The 20956-nt window shown below is 42.1% G+C and overlaps 1 protein-coding gene across 4 annotated transcripts in view; it reads left to right on the forward strand.

Moving 5' to 3' along the window:
- The window catches only part of LOC146861982 (phospholipid-transporting ATPase ABCA1-like), a 3104259-nt gene that overhangs the window by 341002 nt on the left and 2742301 nt on the right, over positions 1 to 20956 (forward strand). For all 4 annotated transcript variants that reach the window (XM_085641135.1, XM_085641137.1, XM_085641136.1 and 1 more), the window contains exon 5: positions 10730 to 10857. In XM_085641135.1, the coding sequence (XP_085497261.1) occupies positions 10730 to 10857 (128 nt within the window). The remainder of the gene's footprint in view (positions 1 to 10729; positions 10858 to 20956) is intronic.

Raw genomic sequence — 20956 nt, forward strand, 5'->3', positions numbered from 1 at the left:
TTGTGGCCTGCCCCTGGTCCTGCCCCCCCCTTTCCCCCCTCCTTTGTTGTTCTGACCTTCTGCGGCGTCTGCGTCCGAACCTGTAGAGGAGGTCGACTGCTATGAGGGCTGGAATGACACGTAGGTTCGGGTCCATGTCTGTCCGTCGCGTACAGGTACTCCTTGTTCGCGTCGTCCTAATTTCCTGGCACTTTTTGGCAGCCGGAAAATATTCACCGTGCGGGATGACGTCGGTGCGAATCGTAATTCCTGGTTCGTGAATGGCAGGCTGCGTGCGTCCCGACGTCACGTCGGCGCTTTCCCGGATCACATTTGTATGTTTATTTTCGTCGGTCGGGGTTTTGTACGATTCGTACGGAAATGGTGTTTCCGTGCGAATCGTAATTCCATGTTTGTATATTTTGACGACCGTGTACGCGTCGGACGGAGAATATGCTCCGTCCGACGGTTCGTACCCGGTTTTTGCAGGATCGTCATCGGCACCAGAGTTGTGACTGGACGTAATACAAACGTAACCATGTAGTGGCTTCTAGATACATGCTGAACTGGTTGTCAGTAAATAATTAGTCTGTTTGGTCTTTAGAGCTTATTATAAGACCACACCCTCGTTTCTCACATAACTGATAGCTCCTTACTGCCTTTTAAGATTTTGGTACTCCAGTTAATTCCTTTTGTTACAAAATTCAGTGGAGGGAGGAGTTGCAGGGGGAAACAAGGACTTCCAGTTTTTTAGGACCCTAAGCTTGGAATGATCTGCCTCTTAGTAGTGGAACCATCCTACATTTGGGGGGTTTAAAGAAGGCTGTACATTCTTCACTTAAGTCCAAAAAATATTATGTCCTCCTGTGTATATTGGTTATATGTATTTGTAATCTTTGTTGTATGGGTGTTTTGTTTCCTTTTTTATTCTTCCTCTTGGCCTGTCTCTTTATTGCTTCCAATGTCAAGATGCTTGGGTGGATATGCTCTCAGTAAACATAATAACAATAACACCTTTTAACCATATCAAATGCAGATGAGCAGTCTAATGCAACTGATGAAAGCACCAGTGTCTTCTGTGAGCTCCTTTTGTTAAGAGAAATAAAATGAAATCTCTATGTACTTTTATTTGCAGATTTATGGAAAAGTTTCAGAGTGGATCAGAGTAGACTGGCCTTGCACTGATAGGTGGCAAAGACATAGAATCAAGACTCACTCTCTCCTGGTGGAGCACTCAAGACTGATTATAGTGGTGGACTGTGCTACTAAGGCTGTTGTTGCAGTCCACCAACCAGCTTGAGAGCCTAACTGCATGACTATGAATGGCACTGTGCTCAGGGCAGACCTGGCTATCCAGTGCTTGCACCCAGTACCCCTCACGGCTGCAAGTGATCCAGTAGGGTCACCTTTTTTCTCCCACCAATTTCCATTGTAAAAAGTAGATATAGCTGCTTGACCCTCTAGTAGAAAAAGCCAAAGGTGAAAAGACAATGTGTCACCTAATGTCTGCAACTGGATGATTGAAAGTGGATGATTCAAAGCCCCTTTCTCTGCATTGTCTTAACATGAACTCAGTGAGAAATCAAGCTGTCCCAACTCAGACCTAAAATTGGATAGCCCTAGTTTGTATTATAAGGAGGATTTTTATTTTCATGCCCCAAGTTGTAATTATGTTAGCTTTCTAACATTGGTATCCACATTTCTCATTTCTCAGCCAAATACTTTAATGTAAATCTGTACTGTTTACAGTCCACAAACTCAGACTCTAGTCTCTAAAATGGCACTTTCAGGTCCTGGTACATTTCATTCATACTGCTAGGTTATTATGGTATTGCTTGTCTTTGCTGGGTATGTAGACGTTATCTGGTCCATAAATGTCACTGTGTTGAGAGAGACAGAGAAGAGCTCATACAAATTCAACTTCCACATAAAATGCCAGAAGCCTACAATTGTTAGATCATTTAAGATAAATGTGCTTTCTAAAGACCAAAGCTGTGGTGGTCCCCTGGTAACAGCATTGACGCACTTCACCTCCATTCTATAGATCCGCCGCAAAATAAGCATTAACAACTCACACACCTCCACATGCCATGATACCCTGGACCTGCAGGTCTAGCTTCCCTATAATAAAATTTGGACAACAAGATCCATGGTGGTATGCATGAAATGAGACCAGAAAAGCCATCTACAGCAGAGAAAACCCCAACATCTCTCCATGTCTGTGCTATATGCAATTTCAGGGGGAGTAGTTCATCCATATATCAGCATGTCTTGTATCTTAGCCCTTACACAACCCACTCAAACCTAGAGTATTCATGGATGTATTCCTCTCATTGAAAATCTGTCCAAAATGTGGCCACCAAGCTTTTTGTTGATTTCAATTGTATTTGTCTCTTTTAGAAACCCACTTAGTTATATATGCCAAATGGTGTGTTCAAGCCCATCCCTTTTTTCATGTTTCCACTACCATGTCTAAGAGTTGGGCAGCTGAGCATTTGCAGTTTCCTGAATCATTGGATTGCCAATGTTTATGAGGTGTTTTGACTTAATAGCTAAGCCCTCCAGCACAAATGCCCAATTGTTTGTTCCAATACATGTAGCTGTGGTTGCAGGGAAGAATCCTTTGCTTCCAGCTCTCGGTATCCTCAAATCCACATAGTAAGGTAAAAGGAGGGATATGAAATGGTTTGTCACTCCCATCTGTCCTTTGAAATTGTGCATCACAGTTTTGGGATATTAGGAGATTGTTTCTGTGGAAGAACTGCTTCAAGCTGTGAGCACCTCAAAAGGTTGCTCAGTGTCATCACAGGGTAGTATATGAGGATATGAGCCAAAGTCTCAGCGAAAGTACATGGGTATTGGGTCCCACTGGCAGGTATCAATGCATCTCATCCATGGGCAGGGGACATGAAGGCAATCAGGGGATAATTAGATAATCCATTTATTATTACCAAGTATTCTGTTTTAGCAATTAGGTAGGAAATGAGGAGTAAACATGCACCAACATGCATATCGTGGTATTGTAATCGCAAGTTCACACTTCTGTCCATATTTGATCAACCAAGAAGAGCACAGGTTCGTATCCGTTGTCTGTCTGTATGATGAAAAATCGTTTTCCTTGTTTTATGTACTTCATTTCAGTCTACAGTCTCAATTGGCAATGAGCATTCAAATCCAGTTCAGGCTCACCAATTTGGTCAATAAAAGTTTTCTGTGTGAAGTTAGAGAGGTTTCCACCCAAAACGTAGCAAAGATTTTTCTGAAATATCATCATTGTCAGGGACATCTTATAGCTTGCAAAGTTCAAAAGAATGGAAAACTGAATTTTCTGAAAATATGCTTGTGGGAGAAAAAACTGAAGTCAAACAATTGAATTGTGGCTTGGACAGCGTGGCACATGGCAGCCTAATTGTGCAGCTCCACCACCCTGGTCCTTCACAGCAGGCTATTTCATCTAAATGTCAGGTCCAGAAGAAATCCGCTTCCGTCCCTGACCCCGGAGCATTGATAGTGCTGATCCGGGAGCAGGCTCTTTGAGGCTTTTTTCATGGATCTTGATTGCCGCAGGCCTCCTCTCGCTAAAATGGCGGCTGGACCCTCGCATCAATGGCTGCATCGGCAGTGCTAACTGAGCCAGGAGTGAAGCGCTCATCAAACAAGGCTCCGCATTCCACCTGCGGCTCGCTGAACAACGTTCCATCTAGGAAGGTATGTTGGAGGACTGGGCTCTCTCAAGAGGCTGCTCTGTGAATCGGCTTGTCTTGCCTGACCTGAAAATGGCAGCCTTATTTGAATAAAATAAATATATAAGGGCTTACAAGCTCAACAGCTGCTCCTCTGTGCACATCGGACAGCTCATCTGAAAATATACTCCCTACCAAGGAGTCCACTAATTGATAGGGTTTGTAGTTATACTGAAGTTGAACTGGAGCCTCGTAGGGCTCTGTCTGACCCCAAAATTACGTCCACCTAGGAGATGGTGTGATCTGAACTCCTGCCCGTTTAGATCCTCTCATCTGTACTTGTATCTCTACTGTGCCACCTGGCTTCCATAACAATCTAGCACAATATCTGCTGTGGGCTGTTTGTGCTAGAGGGTGCGCAATAACTTAAATCCCATCCCTATTCCTAACACAGACCCTCTCAATGACTTGCATCTACTCAGTGCCGCCTTAGCAACCTTCCTACTAGAAAAACCATGTAGCCAAAGCCTAAACCGAATAACAAGCATACCAAACATGAACCACCATTGCCTGACTCATCAGTTAAAGGGAAGTCTGAGATCAATAACACCATGGACATGAGCCTTAAAACATTAGCTGAGGTACACAACCTCACCAAATTCACCAAAATCAACACTGATGAGATGCAACTGGAGGTATCCTTGATCAAATCTGACATAACTAGCATCAATGCTAGAGCATTGGAGGCAGAATCTCGTATCAGTACGCTGGAAGACAACGCCACTGCGTCAACCAGAGTCAATACCAACCTGCTGTCCACCACTAAATCTCTTCAAATAGAAGTTTCTGACCTTGAGGACAGGAACCACAGAGGGAATCTGTAGATCTTTAACTTACCAGAAGGTTTGGAAGATTCAGCAGACTCTTGTATTAGCTTCCTGGAGAAGTGGATCCCGCTAACGACATGCCTTTTTTTAAAAAGGAGTTTAAGCTGGAAAGAGCAAACAGTGTTCCCTCCTTCAAGTCTGGAAACAGAAATCAAAATCATTAAATTATCTGCCATCCACTAAGATACCAACACACAGAATGAATCCTCAGCTCTGTCCGCAAGAACAACCATATTTTATGGAATGGCCCAAAAATCTTCATCTTGCAAGATTACTTCAAAGCTACAATGGAGACCAGAAAAGGGTTCCTCGCACTGTGACCCAGACTGAAAAACTCCAACATACAGTTCTCATTGATCGCTCTGACTGAATTCAAAATCCTGGTGGATGGAAACACTATGGACCACATGCATCAAGCATTTTTGCCCTCGCAAACGGGCCATCCCATTTGCGAGGGCAAAAAGGCCTTTTCTGGTGCATCAAAGGCTTTCCATTTGCAAATTAGGTAATCACAATTTTTTGCGATTACCGAAATTGTGAATGCATTTAGGGAATCGCAATGCATCAAGCCTTTCCTAAATGCAAACTGTGCATTTAGGAAATGCTAATTACCATCAACTTCAAGTTGATGGTAATTTGCGCATTCTTTGAAAAATGCACAAAAGTGCATTTTTCAAAGAGACATGTGGCGCACACACATTTCAAGGGTTGAGGGAGATGGAGAGTGGGTTTGGGGGAGTTAATGTTGGTTCTAATTTGCCTTTGTTTTTTCTTGTCCCCGGTGACTTCTTGCTTTTACTTCTCATTCTTATCTTTGGTTCATGTCCATCTTTTCAGACAAACATTAGCTTTTTACCCTAGTTTCTCTGGTCAGTCCTCATGCATTAACAATCGTGCTCTGAATTTTGGGATCGCCTATGTTCCACATGAGCTCCTTGTGGGGCCTTCTCCTATTCACATACATGATGACTTACTCCAGCACTATATTGTGGTAGGCAGACATCTTCACTATGAGTATACACACGCACTGCTATGAGTCTGAAAATCGCCTCCCTTAATGTTAGGGGTCCAAATCATCCAGTTAAACTGAAGAAAATAAAAAATTACCTGTACAAATTTAAAGCAGATGTGTTCCTCATTCAGGAAACTAAAGTATCCAAGAAGGAAGTGTCCTCATTTGGGAGTAGTTGTCTGTCTGACGTCTTTTGCTCCACAGCCATCAATAAGAAGGGTGGGGTAGTTACACAAATTGCAAAAAAGTCTGGCCTTTCAGTTGACTCTCAAGTCACAGACGATAAAGGCAGATGGGTCCTTACAAAACTATCCAGGAATAACGATTGTTTGCACACTCTCAATGTGTACGGACCTAACAATGACATACCAGATTTCTGTGACTCCCTAACCCTGCAACAAAACCAAATCCCCTCCAATTCTCTCATTATCTTAGGTGGTGACCTTAATCTCCCAATGAACTTAACTTTAGATCGACAATCCATGTCAGTACTGCATTCTCCTAGGTTGCATAAAGCATTTCTCAAACTATGTGACAGAGTCAGTCTCCTTAACCGGTAGAGATTACAGCACGCAGACACAAGAGACTATATCTTCTACTCCAACCCCCATAAATCTTACTCTAGGATTTGCTACCTATTGATTTCTAAATCCCCACACACCTACTAGAACAGACAGACATCTTACCCAGGCTGATCTCAGATCACTCAACTATTGCCTTGTCCCTTTCGGGCAAATGTGGAGCTTCAATAATGAATCAATCAAAGACGCAGCTACCAGTGCCACTATTGAAGCAGTGATAAAAACTACCTAAGGGAAAACTTGCTATCATGGACTTCCCCTACTATACACTGTGATGCGCTCAAAGCTACGGTTAGGGGCTCCTTAATCGAAATCTAAGCTAAACTAAATAAAGCCCATAGCAGAGAGATAGATACTCTTGAAAATGAGATTAAAGCTCTAGAAGCCATACTCATCTCTCACCATGATGCACATACACTTCCACTCTCACAAACAAGAAATACAAATACAATAGATTACTGAGCAAGAGAGGGGTCTGGATCAATAAATACAAGTTTTTAAAACTGTGTGACACCAACAAGGAAGGGAAAATTCTGGCTTCAAACTTGAAACACAAACAGAATTGTAATGGTATTAACGCACTCAAAGACAAGAATAACATACCACATTCCATCCCCGAGAATATACTTAAGATCCTTAAGGATTTCCACACATCTCTTTACTAAGAAGACTCTGTCTTCCCGGCAGAAGAATGTAGATCTTACCTTGAGGTGTCAGTCCCGTCTATCACAGACCAGGACAAACTATTGCTTAGCGCACCAATATCATTAGAGGAGGTGAATAGTGCTATTGATTCACTGAAACTTAACAGAGCTCCAGGCCCGGACGGTCTCAGTGCTAAGTTCTATAAAACATTCGCCCCTGCACATTCCCCCACATTTCCTCTTGCCCTAATCCGGCATTTCTCAGACTCAGGCGTCATTACCATCTCAAACAGCGAGGCCACCATTGTGGTCATCCCAAAAGAGGGTAAGGACCCTCTGTTGGTGAAAAAATATAGACCAATCTCAGTAATAAACTTAGACACAAACATCTATGCCAAAATACTGTGTAAAAGACTAGAGTCATGGTTGCCGTCTTTAGTTAATCACTCTCAGGTGGGCTTCATGAAAAACAGACTCTCAAGTGACAACACCCGTCTTCTCTGTCACACCATTGAGAAAAGCAAAGCTTGCAATATCTGACACTGTATCCATCACCCTTGACGCTGAGAAGGCTTTCGACAGGGTCTCTTGGTCTTATCTCCAAGAGAACCTGTTGAAGTATAACTTTGGTGACACTTTCACTAGAATGATCATGGCCTTCTATAGTCCCCCCTCAGTTAGAGTACGTTCGGATGGTCTCTTATCTTCAGCGTTTAATCTAGAGAGGGGTACCCGACAGGGTTGCCCCCTATCTCCATCACTCTTGATCTTGAAACTTGAACCTTTACTTCTCAGGATCAAGGCAAATCCAGATATAGCTGGAATTTCTTGCAATAACACAAAAATAAAATTGGCCGCATATGCAGACGATAAACTGATTTTGACGGAAGACACATCTCACTCAATCCCTACTTTGCTAAAGTCAAAAGAGGATTATGCCCATGTGTCTGGATATAAATTTAATACTGACAATCCTGAGAAAATGGATTTGAACAATCTTTGCACGAGTGATCTGTTCAGATACACAGGTCTATCTTGGCATCCCCATTACATTAAATACCTTGGCCTAGAATTGAATGCGGACTTATTAGAATCAGTGTGCCACAATGAAAAACTAACACTAAACAAAATTGAGGAGTTGTTGGAGGGTTGGAATCCCAAATTTATGACTTGGTGGGGCCGCATCGAGACCATCAAAATGATGATCGCACTGATAGTCAACTATCTGATCAGTATTTTACTCCTTGTTCTAATGGAGGAATTTCATCACAAGCTGAACAAATTATTTACAAAATTCATATGGCAAAACAAACATGCAATAATATCTCTTAAGATATTACGCTTACCAGTCCACCTAGGCTGGCCAACTTCAGAAAGTACCAAACTGCCTTCCTAGCCATATAAGGCTCTCTTTGGCTTTCCCCACCCCCTGACTATACTCCTATCTGGCTATTAGCCAAAAAAGAATTACTCAGTGAACTTCACCCTATTGCGCTCTTATCTAGTAACACCTTACCCCTTACCTCTGGAAAATAGATCTTCTCCAATACAAAAAGAGCTCTGACAAAGATAAACTCATTGAGACCCATCTCACCCATTCTAATATGATGTCTTTATGGAACAATGCAAAGATCAAAATCGAAGGAAAAAACATTTTCTGGAAATCGTGGGCATTGAAAGGCATTCACTTCCTATGACAACTGGGCTCCTTGGGTGCCCCGCTCTCCTTCACAGAATTTAAACATCAATACAACCTCTAAGACATAGACTTTATGAGTTTCTTAAACTCAAAGCAAGCCTGTCCAAGGTAACCTTTCCTGATAAAGATCCTTCCATCATCAAGACAATAATGACCTTTAACAAGTCAGGTTAACCAAGCCTCTAAGTTCTACCAAGTCTTATTACCTAAATCCACATCCTCCATGAAAACTGTCTTAGAAAAATGGAATAGCCATGGAACCATTCCCCCAATAACCAGGAACTTATTTGGAAATCAGTTGTATCCCACAAGATCTCTCCCGCACTTTCCCAAACAAAGTACTGGCTTCTACACATCTGTGGGGCCTGTCTTAACAATGAATTTCTTTCTCTAGTTCAAGGTTTTCTAGACCCCCATAGCCAAACACAGAATGATAGACTCGTAGTGGACATATAACTAATTTCGGCATGTAAGTCGATATTGGCCAACTGGAAAACCATGACCGCCTCCTCCTTTAAGGCCTGGCTCAACTGGATCTCCTTTTTGAAGAGGTGCAGATAATATCTGTCCTCAGAATTCCCCTTGGAATCCCCAAAATAACAGGGTATGGACATCTTTGGACACCTACTCCTCCACTACAAAACCTCCCTGATCCCTCGTGGATTGTGGTCTGCCCCTTTCCTCATGAGCTGGGCGGGTGTCATCTCGGGGTGTGTTCCCACTTTCTATTCTTATTATCAACAAAGATGGACCATCTAAACATCAATACATATTTGTCACTTCCAAATGTGCTATTTTCTGGCCCTAATCTCCCTATACTCGACAGTTAAAAGCATACACAATTATTGGACGGCAAGAGGTTCTTCAGTGAACCACTCCGTAATTTCCTTCCTGTTTTTTTGTGTTTCTAATTTGTAATACTGGTGCGGTGCTATGTATATTGCACATTGTTTTCACATTTTGTTTCTTTTTCATGTATGAATTTACAGATGGTCATCGGGTTCTGTTCATGTTGTTTGAACATTATGTATCCTGTTATAATGCCATATCACACTCGTTTTTTCCTTTGTTTTGCTTTGCTTTGTTCTTGAAAACCTAATAAATACCTTTTGAATAAAAAACAAGCATTTTAACCAGGAGAATACTCTTGCAAAAGATTCTTTGGTAAAATAGTTTTCTTACATGCATGTCTTTTGATGAGGACATTTTCTCTCTCAAAAGAATTGATTGAGTTACATTTTGCAAACTAGACGAGGTGCAAACTTTGTAAACTATTCCCCACTTCGAGGACAGAAGTTTAAAACTTTATTCTCCTCCACAGTAAAGCTATTAATAGGGCAGGCAACCTCTTCTGGTTCCTCCTACGGCCAGTCTTTACTTTCAGAAGCCCCTTTTTTTAGTCCCTCATCCAGCATTGAAAATATATTCCCAATTTCTGTTTTTTTAACTCGTATTTGATTATTGCATAATTATTTATTGCTATAAAAATGAGTTTATAATATTTTAAAATGTTTATTTTTAATATAAATATAAATATTAACTAAGCCTGGCCAGAGATCGCAGAGTTCTGCTAAGCAGAACTTAGCAAAGTAACTAAAAATCTCTGCCTCACTACGTGGAGTTCCGCAAGTGGCTGAGTGCATTTGGTCATACCGTTAGCATTGATTTTCAGTGCCGGTTGTTTATTCTATGCTATAAAATCAACCATAACAGCTCCATGCGCAGTGCAAGAGGATGCTACTTCTTTTCTGCTACTCTAGTAGATTTTCTACTTGAGCCACAGCTTTCTCAATGCAAACGGAAAGTCTCTCAACGCGAGCAGTCGTGACGTTGAGAAAGCCAACCACCTGCGTTGAGCAATCTCATCTGGAGGTAGATTTTCCTTGCTCATGCTTGCAAGATTGACGTTGGCGAAAAAACTCCTCTCCGCAATGCGGGGTGGAGTTTTTGGTAACTCTGCGTGCCTCGCGAATGGAGCAGAATTCCCCACCCAGGCCTAGTATTAACATAAAAGACATTTTATTAGTTAACATTCAGAATCTAAGGAAAGGATTATGCTTGGTTTCAGGGGAATAGTAGACAATATGTAAATACTGTGAACTCCCTCTTGCCCAGAGGCTTGTCTCAAGTGTTCATTAGTTTATCTTTTAGTGAAACCATGCAAAATACTGCCTATATATTCAATCAACAAAAAAGGGAATGCAATATTAACTCATCCTGTTCTTATTTTTTATTCAAATTCAGCCTTTCTACAATCCTCAAAGACATTCAGAATGTGGTGTCAAAACCCTCTAGCCTAAGTATTTATCAAAATATTTGGAAGGACTTAAACGGATGGCTTGAAATTGTGTCGCAGGCCAACCAGACTGCAGGTAAGAATATACACTGTTCTATTGAACTAGAGATCACTGGGCGTCTGTTTGTTAGGTTGAGTATTTGAGTACTGTGGCCCAATCTGGGAAATGTTTGGTAATGCAGCATGCTTAATGTAAGTAAGTGACTTTGCCATCTTTGTATTAGGATCTTTGCACTGTTTTCCCCAAGCACATAGTTTTGGTGATATAGCTTGAGGTTGGTTCTGACTGCAGTCTCGGGGTCTAGACAAAAATATTGTTTCAAAGTCTGATTTCAGATGTTTCTTTAGAAGAATTCTATTCCATAAACATTTTACTAAACCTGGGTTGAATTTTAATTACACCAGAATAATCGGAGTAATTTCAGTAAGTATGCAATACTCTTGTGATGCCAAAATTACAAAAATTACAGTATTTTGCCTGCTTGAGTAATTAAAAGTAATTTAAGGCAGAAATGCTACCGCAGGAGCACATGAACAACAAACTAAGAGACAGCTAGTGGCTTCTGGGTACTGCTATTCCTGTACTGAAGCATTGAGTGCTTTTTTCTTAAAACAAATTGCATCCTCAAGGTACAGTGGGAGGCGGCGGCAGCGGTGCATGAGAGCGGCACTCTGCACTCATTGTTTTGGCGATCACTGTGGGGAAGTCCCGCACAACGTCCAGAGGTCAACTACCTGGTGTCATTAAAGGTAGGGGGGGCCCGGTCTGTGTGTAAAATCCAGACCGAGGCCTCCGATAGTGACTTCTCTATAGAGCTGGGATGCCGGGAGGCTGGTTTCTCCTCCCCCTTCATTGGTAAGACCGGGATTAGCAGAGAGTTCGGTGAAGTGAGCCCCCGAGGCCAGGGTGTGCATAGAGGGTGCTGCTGTCCGAAAAGGGGGGCTGCATGTTCTTTAGACTGTATGGAGAAAAGTGTCAATAATCAAGAGGGCATTTCTCCCCCCAAGCCAAACAGATATACATTAGGAGCAAGAGCAGCCCACCTAGCCGCCAATAGAGACATTATACATTTTTCTGAGAGGGTTTCACCGCCTCAGGCAACAGTCCCAGAAGCAAGGAAAGACCCCCAGATAACTTTAGGGCACCGTAAGCAGGCACTAGAAATACAAGACCTGCCCAGGGAGTCAACTTGCGCTAAACAGTCGCAAGGGAAGCCAAGACTGCAGGAAAGGAGGAGGAAATAACCTGTAATTAAAACCAAAGTTACTCCATCATTGAAAACTTTTTACCAGGTTATTTCGCTTATATCCTCAGCCAAATCACCCCAACTGCTAAATAACATCATGCCCAGCCCCACGCAGGGGGAAGGGTCAGTTCCCCCTTCAACAGATAAGCTGGATACACCTTCTTCACCCCCCCATCTGCCCTCTAACTCAATGCCTAAAGAGAAGTTGGGGAGGTCAGCAAAGAGTAAGATGGTCAAGACGCCTAAAATAAACGACCAAGAAAGTCTAATCCAAGAGCAAAGCACACAATCTGCAATCATTGCCCCTGTAAAGCCGTCACAACAGGATTTCCATCCAGGGACAGACCTCTTTAATAGGTTCTCAGTGTTAGAGGTTCAAAAGGAGGCGGTTCAAAATAAAGTTCAAAATATAGATCAAGAACAAGGGGGTGAGGAAATTGGGCAAGGAATTAATCAGGGAGATTTAAGCCTATTCACTTCAGCTACTCCAATATTAAATCCATGCTCATTAGCCGACTTGTTGCTGACCATGAAGGAAGAAATGACATTGAGGTTCACTATCTCAGAAACAAACCAGGCGGAGATGGCTACGCGATTCACAGTCTCAGAGGCAAACCAGGTAGCTATCCGGACATCCTGTGAGGTTTTAGCCAAGAAATTGGGAGAGATCACGGCAAGAACCGAGACACTCGAGGAGGAGATGCCAAAATTGAAAGATGACTTGGAACGCTTAGAGAATCACTCAAGGCGAAACAATTTAAAAATTCTAAATGTCCCAGAGGCACTTGAAGGAGATGACTTAAAGGGTTTTTTGATTACCCTGTTAAAAGCTACAATCCTCAAGAGCCAGCCGAATATTGATCTCAACTACGAGATCCAAAGGATTCACAGAGACCCCTTCAAAAGAAAGTCTGGGAAACAAAAACCACGCAAGATATTGGTGAATTTCTTATCATATTCTGTTAAGGAGCTAATCCCTACAGCAGCACTTAAAGAAGGGATTATATCTTCGCCACCTACTGATAAACCTACTTTTTCTTTTACTATTAGATCTGACATCTCCCACATAACGGCCACGAGACAGTGGGAGATGGGGAAGAGACTTGAAGAGATAAATAGCTTAGGGGCAAAAGCACAATTAAGGTTTCCAGCCACCCTTCGGGTAATGTGGAAGAACTACATGTACTTGTTACGGTCTTTGGAAGAGGTGGATACATTTATCGCTAAAGTCCAAGAAGAGAAAAAGGGTGGGTAACATGAGTGGGATATAGGTGTTTAGCTTGAGGGTCTGTCCCTCTTTGTCCACAAGCGATATTATAGTTTTTTTTTTAGACAGGGGAGAGTACGAGGGAGCAACACCCGAAGAGGCTTAGCCCAATGGAAGGGTGGGTTCCTCCAGGGGTGGGGAGTGAGGAGGGGGTAAGGGGGCACTTAAGGGGGTTTAATGGTTTAGGACCAGAAGGGGGGATGACACTGGGTGGGGAGCAGAGTATGGAAAAAATGCCTCATCACACCAAGATTTATATTTCCTCAATAAGAGAGTAACAAGGAAACATTTCTATTATAAGGAAATCCATGGCAACAACCGGTAAGGTAAAAGATGGCCGTAAAATTAATTATATCTCTTGGAACCTAAATGGTTTGAGGTGTGAGCGTAGACGAAGATTGATTTTAAAATATTTAGAGCTTGCACCAGCACAGATATGCCTATTGCAGGAGACTCACTTAAACTCGGTTGAATTTCATGCGGTCTTTTCAAAGATTTCCTGGGTACAGTGTTTTTATGCTTCACAACAAGTAATGAATAGTCGTGGGGTAGCAATTGTTGTCAAAAAGGGTCTTTCATGTAGGATTAAGTCTGTCCAAACGGATCAATCTGGCAGATGGGTAATTGCCCTCCTGGATTTCGGGGGAGCTGAGATGACATGTTCATCTTACTATGGGCTGAACTCAGATGACCCCTCATATTTAATTAAACTACAAGGAAGTTTAATGTCAGTAAATCCCCCCCTGATAGTAGGAGGGGACTTCAATGTAAAACTCGACCCAGTAAAAGACAGTTTCCATTCAAGCCATACCATAGCAACTTCAAAATCACGAAGGGTCATGAAAAATGTAATCTTAAACTTAAACCTAGCTGATTTATGGAGATTTAAGGAAAGCAATACCCAGGGATTTACCTACTATAGTAAAAAATATAGACATTCCTCACGGATATACTATATACTGGTGAATACAGAAGCACTAAAAAGTTTTATTAGCATTACGGTTATGCCAACTCACCTATCAGACCATGCACCCTTATTAGCAGTTTATGTAATAAGTGACATTCGTCCTCAATCAAGATGGACACTGAATAGAGTAATGCTAACGGACACAGAGATAATTCAATCTATAAGTAGATCTTCTTCAGAATTCTTTTCCTTTAACTTGGGATCAACTTCTATCGACCAAGTATGGGATGCCTACAAGGCTAACTTGAGAGGCCTTTTGCATGCACAAATAAGTTTAAAAAATCGAATAAAGACCCAAGAGCTACATGTCCTGGAGGGGAAGATTGGTATTCTGGAGATTGAGAGGAGGGAGGTTATAACAGGAGACATTGGGGAACTAGACCGGATAGATAGTGAATTGGAGGAGGCTAGAAAAAATCTCAGGTTTTTTATAGATCGGAAATGTAAGGCACAATGGCAGGCTAGAAATATGGAGATTTTCGAATATGGAGAGAAAGCAGGGGCAATCCTGCCTTTGAAGGCTAGGTTAGATAGGGCAAAAAATGACATCAATGAGTTAATTATTTATAGTGACAGAACTAAATCTAGTAATCCGGAGGAAATACAGTTGGCCTTGTTAACACTATTTTCAGATTTATACAAGGAAGACCTTGAACCTTAAACCTACTCAAGCCCAGATATCTCACTGGCTAAAAGATAAATCTCTCCCAATCCTGACGGAGCCCTCTAAGGAAGCCCTGGATGCTCCCATCACAATAGAGGAGATATTGACCCAAATAATAAAAAAGCTGCAGAGCTCGATGCTCTCCCTAACGAAATAGATAAACTACTTCAAGATGAACTCCTACCAGTCCTCCATAGGCTATTTAATTCAATTTACTGTTCCAACGGGGTGATGCCTAGATCATGGAGTGAGGCTACGTTAATGTTAATCCTAAAACCAGGGAAGGATCCTCTAGCAGCAGATTCCTATCGTCCAATCTCCCTGCTTAACGCAGATTACAAAATCTTCATGGGCATATTAGCAGGTAGACTGGTGAAAGTGGCACCTAATCTAATCAACCCCGGCCAGAAGGGCTTTATACAGGGGAGGGTAATTCAAGAACAAACCCAACTACTGATCGGCAATATTGACCTAGCAGAGGCAAGAACAGACCCTTTGGCAGTGGTGGCAATTGATGCCGCCAAAGCATTTGATCGTGTGTGTTGGAGATATCTTTGGGGTGTTTTAGAGGTCATGGGAATTGGTCCAGTATTCGTGCGGACTATTAAGCATTGTTATTCAGGTGCCTCGGCCAAAATCCTTTTGAATGGCTCACTTACCCCTAGTTTTCCAATTCAGAGAGGGACTAGGCAGGGATGCCACCTGTCTCCCCTTTTATTTAATTTTTATATAGAGCCTCTAGCGCAAACAATTAGACTGGATAATGCTATCATTCCATTTAAATCATTAAGTTATGAATGTAAACTGGCACTCTATGCCGATGATGTGATAGTATATACCAGCGATCCAGAGTATGCAATCCCACAGTTGGATCTCACGTTGAGGGAATTTGGTGAGGTCTCAGGGTATTGTGTCAACCCAGATAAAACTGAAATAATGTGTTGGAATACAACTTATAAGGGAGGCCCTGTTAGCAATGAGTTTAGATACCTTGGAATTAAAATAGTCAAAGATTTAAATAAAATTCCATCAATAAATCTTGGGAAAATCGAAAAAGATATAGGTTATTTATTTGCTAAATGGAAGAACCTCCCCCTGAATATCTATGGGAGGGTCAATTTGGTTAAAATGTCTGTGCTCCCCAAATTGACTTATATTTTCAACGCAATTCCGTTAATCTTCCCTCGTAAGATTATAAGTAAGATTCAGGGCAAAATAGGCAGTTTCATATGGGGTCAAAAAAATGCCAGGATGTTGTGGAAAAAGCTTAGGAGGAAGCTCCTTAAAGGAGGACTAGCTTTACCCGACATAAACTGGTATTTGATGGATTTTCAGTTTAAAGGGGTAAGAATGTTATTAACCTATCCCTAATTAACTGCTTGGGGAAGAGTACTAGGGGAAATGGTGTTAGTCGAGGGTGGCAGCTGTCAAGGTGGGTTTTTGTGTAAATTCGGTGCGCCAAGGTTTTTTAAAAAGGTTCGGCTAAAGGTTTTGAAATCAGCACTATCAAATTGGTATAAAATGAGGAGGATATGGGGTATTGGATGTTTCTCGGATTTTGCTCCAATTTGGGACTCTCCCAGGACTCCAACTTGCATGTGCGATAGTTTGGCGACACCGATCAAAAACTCAGGTATGGAGAGATGGTCAGATTTGGTAGACTCAGAGGGCATCCTTCCTTGGGGAGTAATATCAGCCAAAATAGGCCCTCTTTTTTCAAGGTTCAAATATCTTCAACTAAAAAGTTGGTATGAGTCAGAAAAATGTGACATTGTTAGAAACTGGGAATTAGAGCAATTATTACAAGATCCGTGCTCGAGGAAGAGGGAAATAGCCCTATGGTATGCTCAAATTCAGGAAGCAGAGGAAGCCATGATCCCTCCCCCAAGTACAGTTTGGAATGAATCACCTCTGGCCATCCATATTGAGGAACTATATAAACCATCACTAAAGATATTATATAAATATATTAAGAAGGCCTCCCTGAAGAAAAATCACTTTTTTGTAATAAATAGGTTATATTATACTCCAGCTAAAATTGCAAAATTTGCCCCTATCCCGCCTCCAAGCTGCCCAAGATGTAGTCTTATTAATGCCTATGACATACACATTTTCTTTCAGTGTCCGGAATTAACTACATATTGGAAAGGAGTGGGCGATGTACTAATATCCATACTAGAAGTAGATATAGTAGTAGATCTATCCCTGGTGTTTTTTGGTAAGAACGACTCACTCAGTGGCATGCTCTCTCAGGAACATATGGCCCTTATACTATATTTAATTATTTTGGCAAGGAGAGAAATCTGTATCAAGTGGAAGGATAACATTCCCCCGGGCAAGGAAGAATGGTTGAGAGCCGCCTTTAAAATGGCATTATTAGATCAAGATATCAGAGAGGATAGTCAATCCAGTACTTGGCAACCCATGATAGGATGGGCACGACAGAGAAAATTGATTTGATTTATGAGATCTAAAAGCGCTCCACCCCCTAAGGTCCCATGGTTACACCAGTCCTCAAATACGTGAGGAAGGCCGTGGGGCCTAGACGGAAACAGTGAGCCAAAGAGGCCCCTAGGAAAGAGAAATAAATGTTGGCTTGTCAAATCTGTGGAAGTCTTTGGTGAGATGAGGACAAAAAAAAAAAAAAGAACCCTTTTGCTCCATGTGCAGGCTTTGCATATGCAACAGGGATAAAATCCGTGCAGCTCTCTATCAAACAGCTTAGGTGTTTCTCTTCTCATATAGCTGCTTGTAAGGGAATCACGAAGGGCCCCAGCTTTCCGGAAGGTCAGTAATGGTCGTACAGGAATATCCATTCTAATTACGGCATCCATTTTGAGCAGGTTCCAATTCCTGCGCAAAAAGGTTCGAATTTATCTGATTCACTTGAAAATGTAGTGATCATCCGAAAGCCACACTCATTGATTTTTTAGGTTTCTCTTCTAACAGCTTGCTTCTAGGGACATAATTAACTTTCTTTAATGCTCCCATTGGTACCTACTCACCATAACCACATGCTCTAAATCTGTCCAATTATTCACTGGAGTGCTTTTTAAAATCAACCTCCCTGGTGTTGTTCCTTTTTATACGCAACAGCACCCCAGAGGGGATGCTGTTTATCAGTTTCTGTGTGTGCACACTGCGGGCATGTAGAATCAAATTTTCCGCAGTGACCATTACTGACCTTCCGGAAAGCTAGGGCTCTTCGTGATTCCCTTACAAGCAGTTATATGAGAAGAGAAACACCTAAGCTGTTTGATTGAAAGGTGCAGGAATTTTTATCCCTGTGGCAAATGCAAAGCCTGCACAGGGAGCAAAAGGGTTCTAACATACCACATACAGGGGGTACAGAAATGAAAAACCCTTAAGAGATTTATCACATGAAGTACACCGTATACAGTGTACTGCTTGAATTGCCCTTGTGGACTCAGGTACATTGGTAGTACTATACATCAAACCAAGATGCGTATCTTGGCCCACACATTAAAAATGGTGATTTGTCGTATCCGGCAGCTCGGCATTTTAAAGCCAAACACAATAGTGACCGGAACCTTTTAACTTTCTTTGCTTTAGATCATGTCCCAGTAAATCCAAGAGGTGGAGACAGGGTTACCAGTCTGAGGAGGCTGGAATCCAGATTTATAATATATCTCCAAACAAAGGTTTCTGACGGTTTGAACTGCAATGAGGAGCTTTCAGTGCACTTACGAGAGTAGATAGATAATCCCATGGCTATGGGAAGAATATTGAGAAAGAAAATGAAGCCTGTTTTTACACCTGATTATGATATTTATGAAATGTATAATACGTTTGAAATGTAATTATGTAGAGTGGCTACATTGGTTCTGCTGAGGTTTTTAACTGGGAAAAGGAAAGAATTTAGAATTAATTTTCAATGTGCTGGAAACCGTTATTTGGCTAATTGATCTCAGGCCCATATAGGGCAGTACCATGACATGCAATAGTGTATTGTGTGGATAGGAGGTGTCAGGGACACCACAAAGGCCAATTTGTGGGCAGGATGTATTGAATTAAGGGAGCCCATTGGTGGTTGAAATTGAATTAAATTAATCTGTAACCTTATCCAACTGTGTTGAGCTCGAGCAAGCAAATTGTATGTATGTATTTATGTATATACTTGATCAGTTATTACCTAATTCTATTGAGAAGAACGGTAATTTTTGCACATTGTAAGATGGCGGCGAAATATGAAAATGCTTTTCCATTCTCAGTTTTTACCAATGTTGATGTGATGTTTGTAATTGACATAAAAGAAGGTCGTTTCTGGCGCACCTGGTTACCATCGAAAACGGCGACTGCCGAAACGCATCTGGTTGCTGTGAGTCCATGAAATAAATACATTGGATTCGCCCCATGAGTGATTTCCTTTACGTTCTGAGAGAATGTGAGACTAGAAGCTGGCATAATTGTGGGTACACCGCCCGCGAGAAAGCACCTGTTTGTGAGTGCATGAAGGAGGTGAGAAACTGAGGAGCTATGATAAATATATATATATATATTATGCTCCAAAGTTGTCCCTCAGTAAAGCAGCACTTGAGACATAACATTGCTGCCATGAGCCTTTATTGGTATGGAGGGAATACGTCTGGACCAGCCGCATGTAAATATTCTCCAAAAGATGCCCCTGCCTTGAAGACGCACTCGTCCAGCCAGTAAGTTCAAACCTTTTATTGCTCAGGAACAGGATTCCAGCTCCGCTTTTATGTCCATTTACCTAACGCGTTTCAGAGCATTCATGCTTTTTCATCAGAGGCAGATTAAAAAAGCACATCTCTTTAGCACGTACCCACAGTTCCCTGCATGCTCAATTGATTTGTATTGGCCTCCGGTGTGCCATTCTTAATTAGTTCAGTTCACATTGCACGCCGGAACTTGTAGTTTTCATTTAGTGCACAATATTACCTCCAGTGGTTGTGTGCCTTTTTAAACATTTTCTGGACCGATAACAGCCCTCCATTGGGCCCCAGAGCTGAAAGCTTGCTCCACCTTTACAGCACTAGCTGCGCTGTCCTTGTCCTGATTAGTTCCAGTCTGACGATCCCTTTACCATCTTCAAGGGCGGTGCGAACTCCTACGGCTGGACCAGCCGCATGTAAATATTCTCCAAAAGATGCCCCTGCATTGAAGACGCACTCCTCCAGCCAGTAAGTTCAAACCTTTTATTGCTCAGGAACAGGATTCCAGCTCCGCTTTTATGTCCATTTACCTAACGCGTTTCAGAGCATTCATGCTCTTTCATCAGAGGCAGATTAAAAAAGCACATCTCTTTAGCACGTACCCACAGTTCCCTGCGTGCTCAATTGATTTTGAACTGGTCAGAGTTTGAAAACGACACAGCGAGGAAAGGAAGTTGGAACCGGACTTTCATCCTGAGACCCACTGGAGGGTTGTGAAATTGAGTCCGTTTTAATTTGTGAATTGCACCAAACCCACTGAAAGGTAAAAAGCAGGCTTTAATGAACCACAGTTCCCAGTGTGCACTTTGATGAATTCCGCAAGGCGGGCACACCTGAGGCCCATAAAAGTGAAAGCACGGATGGAACGATGGAAGCCAGAATCATGGTGCGCGGAGCATGCCTTTGAGAAAGGAGCGAGAAGGCTCTGAAACGCGTCAGGCACGGACTGAAAATGATCGGTATGAAAAGCCGGTTTCTTTGAATAAATGATTTTGTTAATCACTCGCTATGTGAGTCGCGTCCTCAATGCAGGGGCATTTCTGTGGAGATATAATACACGGGTGGCCCACCCGTGGAGGATTGCACCGTCCCGAAATCACATGCGGGATCGTCAGATTTTGAACTGGTCAGAGTTTGAAAACGACACAGCGAGGAAAGGAAGTTGGAACCGGACTTTCATCCTGAGACCCACTGGAGGGTTGTGAAATTGAGTCCGTTTTAATTTGTGAATTGCACCAAACCCACTGAAGGGTAAAAAGCAGGCTTTAATGAACCACAGTTCCCAGTGTGCACTTTGATGAATTCCGCAAGGCGGGCACACCTGAGGCCCATA

Source organism: Triturus cristatus, chromosome 2_2 (assembly GCF_964204655.1).
Source record: "Triturus cristatus chromosome 2_2, aTriCri1.1, whole genome shotgun sequence".
Taxonomy (NCBI): Eukaryota; Metazoa; Chordata; class Amphibia; order Caudata; family Salamandridae; genus Triturus; species Triturus cristatus.